The 19,649-nt window shown below is 47.3% G+C and overlaps 1 protein-coding gene across 1 annotated transcript in view; it reads left to right on the top strand.

Annotated features, from left to right (window-relative positions):
* The window catches only part of NUAK1 (NUAK family kinase 1), a 70,724-nt gene that overhangs the window by 34,635 nt on the left and 16,440 nt on the right, over positions 1–19,649 (top strand). Inside the window, exons 3-4 of the mRNA XM_047740955.1 lie at positions 14,639–14,790; positions 17,498–17,563. Coding sequence (XP_047596911.1) covers positions 14,639–14,790; positions 17,498–17,563 — 218 coding nt within the window. The remainder of the gene's footprint in view (positions 1–14,638; positions 14,791–17,497; positions 17,564–19,649) is intronic.

The raw sequence follows: 19,649 nt of genomic DNA, 5'->3' as shown, positions 1-19,649 counted from the left end.
GAATTCCTGGTTGAGAAAACAAATCCAAATATGCCTGCAAATGAGGGGAACGTCTAGAGGTTAGAAGTGAGTGGAGATACACAATGCAGGAGGACAGTGAGTTTTATAAAATTCCAAGTGGTTTTGCCCCCTGTGGCCTGGTTACCATGGGCACCTGAAGGTACTTGTGAAGGATGACCTCTACAGTGTAGACCAGTGTGGGTCACATGTGCTGTGAGCAGTGCTGTGTTTGGGATTTCTTGGCATAGAGAAGGATCGTTGCTTATAACTTTAAAGACAGGTACCACGTAATTTAAAGTTCTTTGGATTACTGACTAGAATAATTTCCATTGAGGCCTTAGGTAGGAGGTTGGGCCTCATTTATAAAACCCTATCAACAGGTTTTTGGAGAATCAGAAAAGAGCTTGAGTTCTCGCATCAGGCTCTTGGGATTTAGTCCCAAATCCTTCACTGTGGCCTTGACATGAGACTTTGGGGAAGTTGGGGCATCTCTTAGGGCCCTCAATAACCACACCTGTAAGATGGGGATAACAGTTCTACCTCTTTCTTTGGGTTGTTGGTAGGATTAAATTAGATGATACATGGTCTGGTAGTAAGCTCAGAAAAGATAGTTATTGTGAAGACAATTGGTTCACAATTGGTTCACAATAATTATTGTGAAGACAAGTGGTTCCTAACTTGGCCCATTGGCAAGGGTCAGTGGGACTGCAGGGTGTTTGTAAGTCCTCTGGAAAATTGTGTAATTGCTTTGTCCAATATAGAAGCCACTAGCTATAGATGGATATTTAAGTTAAAATTAATAAAATAAAATAATTAAAAATTCAGTTCTTCAGTTCCACTAGCCACATTTCAAGGGCTCCATAGCCACATGTGGTTAGTGGCTGCCATAATGGACAGTATAGATACAAAATGTTTTCATCAATGCAGGATAGGACCATGTTGGTGTATAGTGTTTTAGGTGGTGAGCATATGGGTTAATTTTTTCTGAGGAGAGGGTACATAGCTTTCATCAGATTACCAGAGAGATCCTTGACCTCAGAGAGGTTAAAAAAAAAAAAAAATCTCTTCTTCCATCAAGTATTTGTGACCTGCAGAGTACCATACAAATAAAATGCATTGTTTTTATGTAGAAAACTCCCAGGGATGTGGCTTTTTTTCCTTTCAATTTCTTAGAAATCTCTGGTTTCTGTTCTCTTCTCTTTCCCTTCTCCCACGCAAGTTCTGTTTCTCCCACATCCACTAAATAACTGTGGAGGAGGGCAGCTCGCCTCCCTTCCCGGGAGGTTTGGAGCAGCAGATCACCAAGGCGAGGTTCCAGTTCCTACACCACTAAATGTGACCCCACAGTCAGGGGTTCTGACTTTATCTGCTTTGCTGTCCAGGACCCCGGGACCTGGCCCTGAGAGTGAAATTAGATCTCCTGAGTTCATCCGTGGATTTCTGTATAGTTTACAAAGCTCCCTCACCTCGAGCCTCATTTGATCCCTACAACGCCACCTGTGGGAGAGGAGGGCCAGGTGTCCCATTTTGCAGTTCTGGAGATGGAGGTTCTGGAATGTTAAGACTCACAGGGTGTATTAGTTTGCCAGGGCTGCCACAACAGAACGCCACGTACTGGGTAGGTTCACAACAGAAATGTGCTGTTTTTCAGTTCTGGAGACTAGAAGTCTGAGATCCAGGTGTCAGAGCGTAGCTTTCTTCCAAGCTTCTCACCTTGGCTTATAAATGACCGTCTTCTCCCCACGTCTTCATATGCTGTCCTCTCTGTCTGTGTCCAAATCTCCCCTTTTTAGAAGGACACCCGTCACACTGGATTAGGGCCCACCCTGATGTCCTCATTTAACCTTTATCTTTTTAAAGGCCGTGTCTCCGACTAGGGTCTCATTCTGAGGTACCAGGCTTTAGAACTCCCACCTATGAATCTGGACGACCCCATTCAGTTCATGACACCGGGTACCATGGCTAACTGGTGGCCCAGGCACATAGGCTTCCTGACCTCATTTATTTTTTCCTCCACGGGACTTCAGCCCTGTGTTTCTGATCCTGTGGTGTTCTTGTTCTGCTGGCTGGGCAGCCCACCTGTGCGCCCCAGGCATCCCCCTCAGGCTGGCCTTTTGTCTCCTTCTTCGCCCTGAGGTGTGGGAGGGGCAGTGTGGTGGCAGCGATGGTGTGGACCTGACCGAGTCTGTGGTCTCTGGGCCAATCGCAGTGGGAAAAGGAACCTTCTCCCTGGAAGCTGATTGGTTGTGTGACCAGCCAATCAGGAGCCTTCGCTGGATGCAGCAAGGCACAGATTTTACTGAATGAAAAATAAGTGCCCAGGCATCTAACTGGCTGTTTGGATATCAGCCAAGTGAGTGGAACTGTGGAAGAACCTTATGAGTTCTTCAGCGGGCACGTCTGTGATTTAAAATACTCACATGCCCAGCAGTAACAGCAGCAAAAAGCAGCCACATGGCAAAGCAAGGATGCGTATGACCCCATGTGTTTAGGAACTTTGGGTTTTCCTTGGGCAGGAACGCACCATCTTGGACTGTACTATCCAGTGATACTGAAATACTAGTTCCAGAGAAAAGGCAATTCATTCATTTAAAAAAAAAATACAGATTGAGTGCTTATTACATGCAGGGCCCTGTTCTAGGCACTAGGGGTGCTGGGGTGAACAGGACAAACTCTGGTCTCATGGGGCGGACATTCCGTGAGTAGGCACATAAACAGTGAAGTGGTTACCGAGCTGAGACCTTTATGGAGCAGGGAGTGAGCCCCCTGAAGCCCTGGGCATTCCAGGCAAGAGGATCGGCAAGTGCAAACAATGCTCAGAGGAGGGAAGAAGCTTATGTGGGCAAAAGTGAGAGAGTCTGTGAGGCTGAGGGAGAGAGTGAGTAGGAGGGTGGTGGAGAGAGGAGGTCAGGGAGGGCCAGGTTTTGACCAGATTGGCTAAGGAGAGCCGTGGGTTTTGTACCAGAAATCGGGCAAAGCGACAGACTTTTGAAGATGAAAGTAGCTTTTATTTACACTTTAAAATAATACTAATAATAGCTAGAAGTTACTGAGTTTTACTCTGTGCTAGGATGTGTGCTAGGATATATTATCTCAGTTAATCCTTATGTCCATGAAATGCAGACTGTTGACATCCCTATTCTATGGTAAGGAAATTTTGTCTGAGAAGCCAAGTACGTTTTCCAAAGTCACACCAACTAAGAAGTAGGAGATCTGAGTGCTGAACCTAGTCACTCTGAAGTTGGTGCCCCTAAGACAGGCCAGGTCATTGGGTGGTCTGCAGTGACCCCTAAGTGGGGGCAAGCATTATTCTGGACCCTGTGATACAGAGAATTCTTGGTGTTCACGGGGGTTGTTGTCCAAAATACACGAGAGCATTAAATGCCAGCTTCATGGGTATTTTAGAAAATATTTCGCATACATCTCAGGAAGAAGCTTGGGGCCCAAATCCAGTCGACTCAAAGATCAGGTGTTTTCCACATTGCAGTCCATGGAAATGCAAGTAATTTGAACATTGTTCCCAAATGCCACAGGCTCTCGAAATCTGCAGCTTTACTGAATTAATGCTGCTGTTCACCAAATCTTAAAAATAATTCCTTTCAAATGTTTCTTTCTCGAATGAGACCCTGGGGTTACTCTCCTATTGACCTGTGGGTGAAGGTGATTAAGCCTCAAATTTGTCGACTATGTGTAAACACAAACCATAACTGGTTTCTAATGCTAAGTAAATAAAAGAGGATAGAAGTACACCTTGCAGTGTGTGATACTGAGGGTAATAACATAAGGGAGAAAGAAAAGGAAGAAAAAAAATCTCTGGCACCATCTCTGAGATGGACCCCTGTTTCCAGTCAAAGGAATTCCATTCTCTCAGCAGGGTGGGAGTTGACAATATGGAAAGAACAGCTGAAAAGGAAGTGCCCGTCAGAGCTTTCAACTTGGCTGCCTAGGATGGAAGAGATAAAAATGGTTTTTGCCTCAGGTTCTGATTTCAGGACCTGAGTTGTCTCGTTGTCTCGCCCTGGCTTCCCCTTTGAAAGCCTAGGAGACCTAATCTGTAAAATCTCCAGAATGAACTGTCTTGCCACACAACACTTTGGGGAAACTTAGCACCCCATCTGGTCACAGTCCTGCTGGGGAGGGGGGAGGGGAATGAAAAGGCATGGGAATGAGTGGGGGAGATTCCCCTGGTGCCTTCCCTCGTATACCCTTGGTTTATGTTCCTGGAAATCTCTCTTCCTGGCCCTGCGAGATTACATAGCTTCATTGACCCTTTGCATTACGATATGCTAGAATGGGCCAACCCTTTCATCCTTTCATTGCATCCCCTCTCTTAGGGAAGGCTGATCCTGGCTTTCTGGAACGAAGTGGGAATCCTGTTGGACATTGGTCAGCTGTGATCTCCCACCTTTGGAAGAGTTTCTGAAACTTAAAAAAGCCAAATGAAACAAACAAACGTACCTCCCTTGATAAGCCTGTGTGTTTGGGTGAGCCAACTGCTCTTCTGGTTGCAATTATGTGACCTTGGGCTAGTGACTTAACCTGTCTGAGGGTCTCTTACCTATAAAATGGGGGCTAGTACCTCACTACTCTCTAGATAAGGTTGGGAGGATTAAATCAGATAAGGGATAAAATCGCTAAGTGCAGTGGCAGGTACATATGCTCAATAAGTAATATTGTCCTGCTGTGATGTTTAGGGCTCCGAGAGGTCCTTAATGACTGGTGTATCACCTTCTTTGGGGAGGTGTTAGAAGAGAAGGTCATGGCCAGATTGCATACACCAGTGATTCCGAGTGCTGGATACATATTAAAATCTCATGGGACGTCTGTAAAAAATGCCGAGACCCGAGCCTTACCCCTGGGGATTTAGATTTAATTGGCCAGACTGAGAAATATGGACTTAATCCTGCAACCAGGAGGAAACGAGCCCTGCTCTTGAAACTTGTCTTGGTCCGATCATTTGTCATCAGTGAATTCCAGAGAAGAACGTGTGTCTGGCAGTGATCACCAGTGAGCAGGGAGTGATACCTTTGGGCTTGGGTTTACTTACTTGGCCATTTGGTTGCTGCCCTCATCAGGGACTCAGAGCCCCATGAAACAGTTTGTTGAACTTGGCAAAGGGGTGTATTATGCTCGTGTTTACTCTTTTGAACCCATGGCGAATCGCTGAGCATTTTAACACACTCCCCTTGCTGCCAGACCTACAAGTTCCACATGAAGTCTCTGCAGGCTCCATCCAAGAGGAAGGACTCGCCCTGGTTAATAACACAGCACCAGGAGCTCCCTTCACTTTCAGTCACACACGCGAGCTCTTCAGCTGTGAATCTGTCCCGCCACGTTTCTAATGAGTTTCCTATTAAGTTAGCTGTTTGACCTTCAAGTGTATTATTTTCATTGTTTTCATTTGATTACGCCCAAGTCATTTTTCTAGAGGCTGGAGATTAGAAATGAAACAACTGAAAACGCATGCTGCTCCCTGGCTGTCTTGCCTCGCCCTCTCGGGCTTCCTGGAATTCAGCATTTTCTAGTGCCTCAAATAATACCACTTGTACTTGAACTTAATTTTTTTAAAAAAGATTTTATTTATTTATTGACGGAGAGAGAAATCACAAGTAGGCAGAGAGGCAGGTGGGGCGGCGGGGAGGGGAGCAGGCTCCCTGCTGAGCAGAGAGCCCGATGTGGGGCTTGATCCCAGGACCCTGGAATCATGACCTGAGGCAAAGGCAGAGGCTTAACCCACTGAGTCACCCAGGCTCCCCTTGAAGTTAATTTTTTAAAGAAAAATAAAATGGAACCGTGTTGTTGTGTAATTTAGGATTGTTTTGAACTTGAGTGTGATGGCTCTGTTAATTTGCCTCAGTGGTTGACAGCATGCATGGAGGACACTTGTAGGGTATGGAAGAGGCCCCTCCCCTGATGATTTCTGACAGCAGTTCTTCTGGTAGGGGTGGTTCTGAGGTTGGGATCCATGCTTTGGAACACCACTGGGATCTAAAGAAGGGACCCTAATTAGGAGAGTTAAGCTTGCCTCCACCTCAGGCTTGGCTGCAAGTCCTTTGACATCCCCGAGACTTAGTCTACCATTTCTCTGTTTTCCCACTTCTCTGTCATTCATCAAGGGCACACATGTGGTCTCAGGTGCAGATTTTGCTAATACCTGTCCTTGATAATCCTGGATTTGATTCAGGCATGACTAAGGCTTGCTGCCTACTAATAACAGGCTAACCCACAGATACGTGCTGTGATAACCTTCACAATGAGAATAGGTGGTCTTACCTTAACAGATGAAGAAACTGAGGCTCAGAAAGTTTAGGTGACTTGCCAAGGTCACTCAGTTGGTATGTGGCAGAGCCTGGATTTGAACCCAGGTAACCTGGCTCCGGGAAGTCAGGCTCTTCATGCAACACTGTGTTGCATGATGAGATGGGCCTGAATTTAGAGTTCATCGGGGAGTCCTGAGCCATCCATGGTGGGGCAAGCAATGGTGAGAAGCAGAGCTGTGATAAGCACAGGGCTGACTTTTCCACCCTGGCTGCTGGTAAGGGTGGGATGAGCCCCTGTAGCAAAGCCTTGGGTGGGGAGGGCAACAGTAGGGCTGTCTTCACAGGTGATCGGTTTCTACCATGTTCATTGCCTGAACTGGAGAAGCCTTTTTTTTCTCAGAGTTCATTGCGTCAAGTATAAGAGAGTTAACGTCAGCCTGGGGTGGTTCTGAGGTGTTCTGATCAATTGTCAGTGCTCTGAAATTCCCATGGTGTGAGTGTGTGTGTGAGACAAAAGGCCAGACAGAGCAAACTGGGGAGACCATGGGGTGTGGCTGATGAGTGTGTGGTGATGGTCGATGGACCACATCACCTCACAGTCCTGCTTGTTCCCATGGAAATATCCCCAGGGATGGTTGTGGAAGGAGGGTGGAATCCAATGGCTCAACGAACATGGTGCCATTCATTCTCTCTCCCATGTAGCTCCTTCCTTTATCCTGGCCACATCCCCTGCCCTCCTAGGATTTGTTATTGGACCCCCAGATAGCACTGTTGGTCTTAGCAGGAATGAATGGTTCTTGGCAAGACATCTGCATCCCCTCTCCTTACATACTTTCTTACCATTTTTTCTGCCTTCTGTGGAGTCCACTGCCGGTAGTGGGTGGCCTTGTTGGCTATGGTTCTCCTTGCACATCCCAACCAACATCCAGAGAGAGTTTTGGTTTAAGAAAAGACAATTAGTGAACCAAAGAGCCTTTCATTGTCCTGACCAGGAAACACATTGATTCAACTTGGACCAACTCATTGTCAGTGGGAGAGCTGCCAGCCCAGTATAATTTTGTCACTCTCACTGCCATGGGCTTTTAGACTTAGGGGATCAGAAGACCATTTTGTGAAGCCCTGAGCCTATGAGGTGCTTGAAATTTAGTTCTGGGGAGGAAATTCTTGAAGAATGGATCTTGCATTGACTAAAGGACCTAATTAGGTTGCAGACAGTTCTTACAAAGGAAAGACCACTCATTTCTGAAATGAAAAATAAGCTACTTTCCATGAGGATCGTATGACCTCTAGAAAAGCGTACGCCTGAGGAGTGGAATGGTCCATCTGTCTGAGGTGTCAGGAAAGCAGTAAAAATGCTGTCATGTGGGGAGGCAACCCCATGGAAAGAATGAACTAACTTAAGATATGGGGTTGATTGAAAGCAAAGGCATGAGGAGAATCTTGACTGGTCCACTCTAGGCTGTTGGCCTTTTTGCTTAAAACCAACAAATGAATCTTCCTCTTCTGAGGTTACATGTAAACCAGAAAGAAAACCTCCTTTTTTTTTTTTTTTTTTTTGTAACCTGCTGTCCATGCAGCATTCTGTAAAGGGATTTCCATCCTCTCCCTTCCTAAAGCCCGTTTTTGTCCAAATAGCCTCGTGTCTTTGGTTCTAGAATGGCTGGCGGACAGTTAAAATCCCAAGATCTCCTCACTCATCAGCATTTCTCCTGGGCCAGAGCATTGTTTTGTAATCCTCATTTGCTCAAGTCATACAAATTGTGTTATTTACCCCGGGGGCAACAGGAGGGAGTTGTTAGGAGTTGGGTAATTAGCATGGTTGGGAAAGCCAGACAATCAGAACGCAGAGCTGGACCGTCAAACTGAACATCTGATGAAATTCAGAATTAATTTGGAGAAGTAGCTGTTGCTATAGGAACCAATCCCCACTCTCCCTTGAAATGGAAAATAAACAGAAAGCAAGAGAAATCGTTCAAGTTGGTGTCTGGGAAGAAGGCCTTTCTGTGGGATAGTGGAAGAGAGTAGACAGAGTCTCAATATAGGTCTATGCGGAAACAATGGTAAAACCATCCTAGGCAAGCAAAACCCGAGACGTTTTGGGTGGTTCGCTTGCATGCTTGTTTCTCTAGGAACTTTCTCAGGCCATGTGCATTATCTCACTGATTTTTCTCTCTGATCATTTGGTCCTTAAAATCTGTACCATACAGGTTAGCACTTGGTTTATTTTATGAACACTACTATGCTATCCAGCTGCACTGCAGCCCCTCCAGGGCAAAGACTCTGCCTCATGTTGCATTCTTATCCCCTTTAACACAAAGCAGAAAATGCTTCAGATTGATTAAAAAAAGAAAAAAAAAAAGCATTTTCAAAAAAACAAACAAAAAAAAACCAGTGATGCTGGTGTCTTTAACGAAGGAGACTATTGAGTATTATGCAAGGAAAGTAAACGAATGATGGAGGCAGGTGATGGGGAGTCGTGGGAAGAACAGAAGCTTTTGAGTCCCATACATTTGGGATCAAATCCTTCCTGGTTATCTGCCCAAAAGAAATATGTACAGATGAGCTTCGATAGAAAGTTTACAGCAGCACTCTTCATAATGACCCTCACCTGGAAACGACCCAAATATCCATCAACGTTAGAATGGATACAGCCTCGGCACATTCATACAATGGATTACTCTATAGCAGAGTGAACAGTCGTCCATTACACGGAACAAACATGGATTATTCTTACACTGTTGAGCCAATGAAGCCAGACACAAAGGAATATATTCAGCATGATTCCATGTGTAGACAATTGGTAGAATTTATCTATGGAACTGACTTATAATCATCCTATTCATGGTATTGGCTTATAGATGTGCTTGGGAAGATGGTTAGTGACAGAAAGAGGACACAGGGAAGGTAGGCCTTGCCGGGTGCTGACCATGTTGTTTCCCTAAGTGTTGTTCCCTATTTACAAAGCAGGGATAATGTTAATACCTACCTCCTAGGATTGTTGGGATTAACTGTGACAATCCATGGCATTGAGGAGTTGTTTAATACGTGTTACCTATTGTTACCAGTAATAAGCCTTCGGAGGAAGGAGAGATCATTGTCCAGCATGGAAGGCTCTTGGGAAGAAGGGTGCTCTGGGCTATTTCATAGCCCAGGATGCTGGGTGCTTGCTCTGTCCTTTGTTCCATCTGTTTGTTGTTCTTGGTAATGTTTGGGCCCATCTGACTCCCCGCATAGAGCTCCTTGTGGGTGTTCAAGGTGTTCAAGTGGCTCATTCATAGCTTGCCTCTCCTTGTTTCTTAGTCCCCAGCCCCTGCCATCCCCTGGTGGTTCTGCTCCTGCTTCGACCCTTGCTCCTCCTGCTGCTTCTGCCGGGCCTGCCTTCCCCTCTTTTCCCCTAGTAAAGTCTTCTCTCAGTAGCCCCAGTGCCAGGCCCATAGTGAGTTCTTTATATGAGTGTATTGTTAGAACTAAAGCCTGGATCTGCCACACATGGACATGGCCCCTGTGCTGTGGGCTCACTCACGCTGAGCTAAGTTTCTATTCAGGGTTTTGATTTTCCTGGTAGGGCCTGGCATGTCAAGGGCCATAGTTTTCCTTACCGTTCTGGAGCCACTGGGCTTCTGGGTAAAACTGTCTGGCCAAGAGACACAGGCTTTCATTTTTCAGAAAGGAAACCCTTCCCAACTGGTGGAAAATAAGCTTTTGCTTAGTGACTAATAACATAAACACAGACAAGATTTCTGGGCTTATAAATAACCAGTTGTAAAAGTGCCCAAGGGAAGCGGCCCTTTTTGCCAGAAGAATGGCCAGGAGGGTTCCTATCACCTCCCTGATAGTGACCTTAACGTGGGGAAGGAGCCTTGGGCCAAGAGTGCGGAAGGTGGTCATTCTTCAGGACAAATTCCCAAGGCCTTGCTCTTACACATTAGAAATCCTGGGCTATTCTGGAGAAATAATAGTTGATCTCTAAGGCCCTTCCTGATCGAAAACTTTGTGATTCTGTGGTAGCCACACCACATTTTTTAAAAATTTATTTTTTTAAATGTACAAGTGTTTCTCAGAAGTAGGCTTTTTTTTTTTTTTTAAAGATTTATTTATTTATTTGAGAGAGAGTGTGTGCTCATGTCAGGCAGAGAGGAGGGGCAGAGGGAGAGAGAGAAACCGTAGCAGATTTCATGCTGAGCTCAGAGCTGGGCTCCATCCCACGACCCTGAGATTGCCTCCCAAGCTGAAACGAAGAGTCAGACACTCCACCGACTGAGCCACACAGGTGTTCCAGCCACAACACGTGTTAAAGAGGGATGGCAGCCCAGAGAGAAAAGTCTTAAGGTTTTGTTTTGCAGGAGCTGGCTAAGAGGCAGATGGGTAGTTCTGAGGATAGGTTCCCATTATTGAGCGCTGGCTGGGGCACCCTGCCAAAGGAGCAGGTCCTGGGAGCTCCCCAGGTGCCCTGCATCTGACTGATGAGGAGACCCAGGTTTGGTGCGGGGGGGGGGGGGGGCCCGCGGTCCGTTTGTGTAAAATGGCACGTGCGGTCCGACTGCAGGCTTAGGGCTGCCTCCTCCTCGGACTCGCTCTCTGGCCACGGTAGTCACTAACCTGGCTGTACTCAGAATTTCTCACGGGCACAATGAGGATACTCACAGTACCGAAGCCATAAGATATAATTCAAGCAAAGTGCTTCTTAGTTCAGTGCCTGCACACAGTAGGCCTTCAGTAAGGGCCGCCGTTATCAGAAAGGACTCGAAACTTCATACCTAACACCATGGGGTCTCCTTGAGGGATCACTGGTGTACCACGTCTAGAACTGCTTTTTGCCTTTGGTTAATCGAGGATTACAGTGAGGGTCTTGACCTTGAGACTTGGCTGTGGGAGGGGTGGTGGTGGGGTCTCAGAGCCCCGTGTGGCCACTGGGATAGCTCCCTCACCTGGCTGCCCCTGAGGCCTGCCTCTCATCTCATTCACCCTTGTTTACCAGACCAGCTTCCTGGTTGTTCCTCCTGATATCAGGAGGGAGGTTGAAATGGCCAAATCAACTGGCAAAATTCAGAGTCAAAGAAGCCAGACCCTCCAAGGGCAATCAGGTATTAGCATTTTCCCAAAAAAAAAAAAAAAAAAAAAAAAAATTTTGCTGATGCGTGATCACAGGACACATTTATTTATTTATTTATTTATTATTATTTTTTAAATAAACATATGATGTATTTTTATCCCCAGGGGTACAGATCTGTGACTCGCCAGGTTTACACATTTCACAGCACTCATCATAGCACATACCCTCCCTAATGTCCATATCCCCACCATCCTCTCCCGTCCCCACTCCCCGCAGCAACCCTCAGTCTGTTTTTTGAGATTGAGTCTTTTATGGTTTGTCTTCCTCCCAATCCCATCTTCTTTCATTTTTTCTTTTCCTACCCCCCAAGCCCCCCATGTTGCATCTGCACTTCCTCATATCAGGGAGATCATATGATAGTTGTCTTTCTCTGATTGACTTATTTCGCTAAGCATCATACCCTCTAGTTCCATCCACGTCATCGCAAATGGCAAGATTTCATTTCTTTTGATGGCTGCATAGTATTCCATTGTGTATATATACCACATCTTCTTTATCCATTCATCTGTTGATGGACATCTAGGTTCTTTCCATGGTTTGGCTATTGTGGATATTGCTGCTATAAACATTCGGGTGCACGTGCCCCTTCGGAGCACCACGTTTGTATCTTTAGGATATATACCCAGTAGTCCAATCACTGGGTCATAGGGTAGCTCTATTTTCATTTTTTTGAGGAACCTCCGCACTGTTTTCCAGAGTGGTTGCACACAGGACACTTTTTCCCTGCAGAATATCTTGCAGGGCCCGTGGGTATGGCACGTGCATGTGGAGCTGTTCCCCAGCCCCTTCTAAATACAGAAAGTCAGCTGAGGGGCAGGAGAGAAAGGCAGGAAAGTAGCCAGGATGGAGATTCAGAGCAAGGGGTGCGCAGGGACAGGACATCAGCTGGGAGGACAAAATCAGGCTGCGTTTTAGAGGTGGCCTAGCAGGACTCACTGATGGAGCTCCTCGTGGAGTCAAATACCTGGTGTTGAAATGAATGCTGCTTGTCTCTGTGTGATACTATGCTGGCCAATTGGAAAGGGAGGAATCCCATCACCGAAACAGTCCTTTTGTCCGCATGAGACCAGCGAGCCATACTTTCTGGTAGTCACTGAAGGGACCTGTGACTTTGGCCTCCTTTAGGGATGCATCAGACTTCTTGGGGGTATGAGCCTCTTTGCTTATTTCCCTATCAAAGCACTCTCCTTCTTTCTTCCTCCCCTGCTTTTAAAAATTAGAAAGCCCGCTGCCCTCTCCCCGCCTATCATTCCATCGTTTTCGGAGCCTGAGCCACGCATCCCGAAGCAGCTTTCCTAGGTTCCAAAGTTTATTGTTAACGAAAAAGGCACAACAGGCTGAGATCCCTGGCAGGAGCCAAGGCTTCAGGGTACACCGAGGCCAGCAGACGCAGGAGCAGCCAATTTTATCTGGCTGTTCTCTTTCCTCCTCCTCCCTGCTCTCCTCCTTCCCCCTTCCTTTTATCAGAGAGGTTTGGCTGGACTTGAAGGAGCCAAGAAGGAACTGGAGGGCCTTGCGCTTCTAACAGCCAGTGACAAGGTGTGGGAGGACAGAGGACCCAGGCCTGGGGCATGTTCCAGTTCAATTCCATTCTCATTGAGTGTGTCTAGGAGTCTGGCTCAGGGCTACAGCCCTGGGGTCCAATAATATCAACAGTAACAATAATAGCTCATGTCCCTGCGTGCATGCCGTAAGTGTAGGCCTTGTTCTAAGCCTTTAACATACCCAATATCAATAAACACTCCCAACAGTTCTAAAAAGTACTGAGTAGTAGTAGAAGTACTAAGAAGCCGTATTATTTACATTTTATAGTTGCCAAAACTGAGGCACAGAGAGGGCAAGCAACTCCCCCAGGGTCACACAGCAAGTAAGAGGCAGATCCAGGAATCCCACTTAGGAGGGCCTGATTCTAAAAGTAAACTTTTTACACCTAAAGTTCCAGACTCACAATCCAGGCAGAAGAAATGGATATGTAAACCAGCAAATAAATCCATGTAATTTGAAAGTGCTATCATCCAAGTATGGGGTAGCACAGTGAGAGGGAGAGGGTGGCAAATAGAAGCCATATTTGAGTTCAATCTTGACAGATGGGCTGGAGTTTCCCGCACAGGTAAGGCAGGTAGTAAAGGCAGAGGGAAGGAGGTGGGAAGCAGCAGTGTGTATGCGCGCGCGCATGTGTGTGTGTCTGTGTGTGTGTGTGTGCATTTACAAGCATTTGGGAAAACAATTTCCATGGTGGTGTGGGGGTTGGGTGGGAAGGGACTGAGGCAGGGAACCCAGCTTGGGGTGATTGCTATGTCCTGACATGCCACCAGGCGGTGGCATCATGGGTCTCTGAGCCAGAATGGAAGCCAGAGATGAGCTCCGTCCAGTCTGGTGGGCTCAGCCAAACTGTGTAAGTCTCTTAACTTCTTCAGGCCTCAGTTTCCCCATTGTTTTTAGTGGTAAAATTAGTGGTATTTCTCTGAAAGTTTGTTGCAAGATCTAAATGGGTCAGTACATGTCAGGTACTCAAAACCCTACAGGAGCCTGGCACATAGTAAGGGCAAGGTAATTCTTTCCCGAATTGTCCAGAATGCACTTAGGAAGTTTTGAGTTCACTCATTTGATAATTGCGAATGGAGCCCCTCTGTCAGCCTTCTGAGTGCTGGGGAGACATCCGTGAATGAAGCAGAGCAACCCCCCTCTAGTGGGGGAGACAGACTAAACAAATACACAGAATACAGAGAATAGGGCTGGGATGGATCCACGGGCTCAAACAGGACCTGCAGGGCCACGTTTAGAACTTTGGGTTCTATTCTGAGTGAGATGGAAAATCTAGAAAAATTTGAGCAAAGAGGTGACAAGTCCAGCTACCCATTTTGGGTTCAGAGTAGCTTGTGAGGTCTGGGTAGCTGGTCCATATCGAAGGGTTCATAGGAGGTAGGTGTTATCATCCATTGTCCTGTCGACACAGGGGCCTGTTCTTGGAGGCGGGGCTCAGGAGAATGATCTTGGTGAAGGGTGTGGGGCCCTCAGGAATGAGAGGCACCTTCCTCTTAAGGTTGCCGAGGTGTGTCCGGTAACAAGAGTGGTGATGTCATTGTCCACCTGGCTGGAAAACTCGCCCAGCTCCTCGTGACGTGGAATGGCCTGACTTGTGTCCTGACCGGTCGCCCTTGGCCCCTGCTCAGTGACATCTCCGTTGTCCCCCCTTGCACCCTCTGGAGCCATAAGCGGGCTTGTTCGATAAACAGGGTTTTGTGTGTTGTTGTCTCCCCCACAGTGTTTGAGAACAAAGATAAGATTGTGATCATCATGGAGTACGCAAGCAAGGGGGAGCTGTACGATTACATCAGCGAGCGGAGACGCCTCAGCGAGAGGGAGACCAGACACTTCTTCCGGCAGATCGTCTCCGCTGTGCACTATTGTCACAAGGTACGGCTGAGCCCCGCCCCAGCTTTGGTCACCGATGGTTTTGATGGTCATGTGGTTGTTTTCACAGTATACAGGTGATACCCATTGTTGTCTGCTTGGAGAATTTATGAAATAGAAGAAAAGCACCATCATCCATAATTCTGGAATGCCGGCGTAACCCATGATGGACATTTTTGTTCGTTTCTTTCCCATCTCTACCTCCTAACATTTTTTTTATTTGAACTTCTTATTTTGAATAATTTTAAGTGTACAGTAAAGTTTTCAAGTTGGTACAGAGTGTTCCCATATGCCCCTCACTCGCTTTATCCTAATGGGAATAGCTTACTTTACTATAATACATTTGTTGAAACCAAGACACCAACATTTGGGTGGTGTTATTAACAAAACTCCGGATTTTTTTTAGATTTTCCCCAGTTTCTCTGCCAATGACCTTCCTCCGTTTCAGGACCCAGAGTACCGCAGTGCGTGTATTTTTACATTTGTATCTTGCCTTGTCACTTAGTATTTTAATCTGAACACGTTCCTATGTTACTAAAAATTCTCTGCAATTATTGTCATTGTTGGACTTTTAAGGCTGGTTCCAATTTCTTTATATATTAACCTTTTCCTCTCATTTGAGTGATTCACCTGAGGGAAATTCCAGAAGTGAAGTCACTGGCTGTGAACCTTCCTGTGCTCTTGGTATCTTTCCTTGCACAGGTCACTTCCACATAGGTTACGTACCTACATACACATTTTATCTACATACACATAATAAAGCCAGGTTAGCTTACCGTTTGTCTCTGGAGAGGGAAATGAAGTACGCAGCTAATTCCAAGATGTATATCAGCCATCATCATTGTTAATCATGTTAGTCATGATTCCCATCGTACTCGTACTTTCCGCCAGAACAGTCACACCTGGAACAGTCTTTCACTTTGAGGGTAATAATGACTTGAATCCAACATGGCATCCAAAATAGAGTCAGCTTCTTCATTCAAATGATTGCAACGCGGGGCCTTCCGGTTTGTTAAATATTCTGGTTAATCAAGAGCAGCTCCATACGTAATTAGAAGATACTTCTCAAATCTAAAACCTTTAACCCATGTGAACCCTGTTGGGCTTCTCTTTGCTGACTCAAAAGGCACTGATGACTCAGCTCATACGGTGTTTTGTATGTTATCCTCAGGCATGCATCAGCATAAAGCTCTGCAGGTCAGATTTCCATTATCTGAGGTGGGTGAATACTTGGGATTTTGTACGAATGGGGCTTTCTCAGGCTCATTCCCTCTTACTCTGAAAAGTAGGAACGCAATAATATAAACCCAAACTGCTCCCAGTCTTTAAATCAGGGACTTTAGATTCTGTATCCTTCTTCCAGGAGCCTTGGTTTGTGCCTCTCTGAGATCAAAACACATCCAGGAAGGTTTGCTTAGAGAAAGGAGTAGAGGGGCGCCTGGGTGGCTCAGTGGGTTAAGCGTCTGCCTTGGGCTCAGGTCATGATCTCAGGGTCCTGGGATGGAGCCCCACATTGGGCTCTCTGCTCAGCAGGAAGCCTGCTTCCCTCTCTCTCTCTCTGCCTGCCTCTCTGCCTACTTGTGATCTCTCTCTCGCTTTGTCAAATAAATAAATAAATAAAAATCTTTAAAAAAAAAAAAGAGAAAGAAAAAGGAGTAGAAATACAGCTTTCATCTCTTCAGCCAGTGCTTTTGGAGATAGTAGGGACTGTCAAATGGAAAGGAAAAATAAACAAGAAAGCACCAGCTGTAATAAACAGGCTGATCGTGAACTAAAGAAATCTCGATTGAAAGGCAGAAGTGTTCCAGCCCATTGGTTTGCTTGAAAGTGCAGCTTCAATCTCAGATGTCCTTTATGCCCAATGACATGGAGAACTGACTCCCTGCTATTGGTCCGCCCAGCCTGAAGGAGCTGGCTCTTTCCGTTCCACCTCTGCCCGTGCCCTCCCCTACCCCACTGAAAGATCACTGGGTTTTACCAAGATTTGTGCGTACCCGTTGTTACTGTGGGGTAGACCAGCAGGCTATTAGTTAATGACTCCTTTTCAGCCTCAGCGGGGCTGCCTGCCTGTCGGTGCAGGTTCGTCTCCAGACTTGCCAGAGTTTGCTAGAACGGAGAGGTCGCACGGTAGGGCAGTGCCCTGCTCGGGTCAGCCCGGTGGCTAGGGTATCCTCAGCCCCTCCACCTTCATCCTCGAGTCTAGCCGAGCAGAGTGGGTCTTGCAGAACATCCCTCCCAGCTGTTCCGGAAATGTCCATTGCGGGGCGGGGAGGGGGACAGGCGGGCAGACAAGTGGGGCCCGCGAACCCCACATTCTGAGTCTCCAGCAGAGAAATCTGCTTCTTCGCTGAGAAGGGCAGCACAGACAGACATTGTTTGCCCCCGCCCACGACTCTCTTGCTTTTACACAGTGGAATGACATTCCGACGAAGAATCCCCCTGCTGTTTTACAAGCTCTGGGGGAGAATGGATTCCAGTCATTTTCCGCTCACCACACAGCAAGTGACTAATGCTCTCCTGTCGCTGGTCGCTGGCTGGTGGGGAGCGTCATGACAGCGAGGGGAGCCCTGAAGGATGGAGGCAGAGACCACCAGGGCTGGCGCATTTCTTTAATCTGTCAAACCTCTCCCTTTGCTCACCCTCCCGCCCCCTCTTTCTGTCTCTCGGGCCAGCCGCCCCGTTCATGTCTGCGTCTGTCTTCTCGTTGCAGAACGGCGTGGTCCACCGGGACCTGAAGCTAGAAAACATCCTGCTGGATGACAGCTGCAACATTAAGGTAAGGCTCTTGCCTGGTGGACTGATTCCCAGGGCGAGGACTCAAGGTGCCTTAGGCTGCAGCCTCAGAACCAGGAGGGTGCGGGGAGCCACCTCAGTTCAGTCCCAGTCCTCCAATTAGACCAGCATGTTTCTGTCTCCAGCAACATGCCAGACTTCCATCTTTGTGCTGGGATAAAAAAGATGATGAAAATACCATCCCTGTCCTCAGGAAGCAGTCATCACCATAAAAACACCTACGACCGTAACATATTGCATGTGTATTTCCTATCATGTTTGCCGGCTATCGCTTACCTTTAATCTTCACAACCCTATGAGGTGGGCGCCGTTATTGACATCATTTTGCAGATAGGGAGAACGAGGCACAGAGAGGTTAAGTAACCAACCCGAGGTAACACAGTGGTACCTAAGTGGAGTTGGGGTTTGAGCCCGCGTGTGCCTGACTCACGAGGGCTTGAGTTGTCAGCAGGGCCCCAGGTTATGTAAGAGTTGGAACTGCCAGCCTTCTGTCACTGCCGTGCCATGCCTCCTCCTTGTCTCTCCAGACCCTCCCACCCCTCAAACCAGCCCAGGAACTGGGAAGCTGACTGTGGTGGTGTGTGCTGCTGGGAAAGGAGCATACCATCCGGTGACAGGGCTGGCTTCCACGGAGAGTGTTTTTGCTGGCTGCCGCTGGAGTTGAAGCAAACTCTCCTGGCCCACAGGGTTCAAGCGCCTCCCACGGGGCACTCTGGATGTCCTTTTGATCACGGCTGCAAAATAAGCAAATACAGTTTCAAAATAAACGCAGCTCATCGCATGGGTTTCATTATGAAATGGCCTCAGTACTCCTGACACCAGGGGATCCCTGTAATTGGCCACTGGTGACGTTAGTGCTTCATCCCTGGTCCCCGGACAAGGCATGGGAACGACCTTCTGTTGTCCCCTTTCCCGGTTGCTCTTGCTCTCAGTGGAGGGGGTGCATCACAGGGAGACTGTTTCCTTGCTCCGTGTTTGGATTCTGTTTGCGGATCATGGCGGCCGCCATTAGTCACCATTGTTTCTTTGAGAGGCTCCTCGAAGTCACGTTGGGGATGACCTCTTGTTTTTGCCAGAGGTTGACCTCTTTCTGTGTGTCCATAGAATACGGAGGAAACGGTTGGTCAAAGCAGTTCTTCCTAGGATCAGGAAGTGAGAGCTCAAGGTCTCTCCCTTTCTGGATTCTTCTAGCAGGAGTACTCAGTGTCCAGTCAGAAAATTCCCTCCTGTGTGGATTCCTTGCTACATGCCATCAGGAGAGCCACTTCATTGTGTTCCTGCGACGTAACACGGGGGTAGCAGTCATGCTCACAGGCTTGTGTTCAGGACTAAACAAGATACCCTGTGTTTAGCTTTGTACACTGCTGAGCACTGTGTAGTGAGTCAAGATCAAGAGCGGTGGCTTTGGAGCTGGGTAGCCTGCAATCTGATTTGAATCACGACTCTGTCCCTGACTAATGGCAGTGTTTTGGGTCAATGACTCCCCTAAGCCTCAGTTTTCTGACGTGTCCTGTAGGGATGCCAGTCCTGCCTCTGGGGGTGGTTGTCTATGGATTCGTTTTCTCAGTGAATAGTTTCCTGAGCAGTTATGTGTGCTGTGCCCTGTGCGCGGGGCGCCTGGGGAGTCAAGGGCAAATGTGGGGATATTCGTACGCGGAGCACCTAGCACTCAACTCTTAGTATCCAAGGTCCCTGTGCCAGCAGTTGGTCACCAGAGAGGACACTGAACGGGGAGTCAGCTGCTGTGAAGGTGCCTGGGTCCTTGGGAGTGGTGGCCAGGCCACGGCTAGAGAACTGGATTCTGGTCCGAGGGGCACATTTCTAATGGTTTGTGTCATCCACCCTGGTAACTTTCTCTGCAGATTCTTCCTACCACCTGCCCCCTGAAGCTCTCCAAACAAAATGTAGTCTTTACAAGGCCTGGAATGTGAGTCTCTGGCTTGGGGATTGGGTTCTACGGGACAGTGTGACCTCTTGGTCCCATGATGTAGTCCCAGAAGTGATAAGGCACATAGCTTCCTATGGAGTCATAGAATTTCCCAATGGAGGAGAAGAATAGTTAGAATTCT

This window comes from Lutra lutra, chromosome 8, assembly GCF_902655055.1.
Source record: "Lutra lutra chromosome 8, mLutLut1.2, whole genome shotgun sequence".
NCBI classification, from domain to species: domain Eukaryota; kingdom Metazoa; phylum Chordata; class Mammalia; order Carnivora; family Mustelidae; genus Lutra; species Lutra lutra.
The sequence above is the reverse complement of the archived record's forward strand: the minus strand, read 5'-3'. Positions and strand labels throughout refer to the sequence as shown.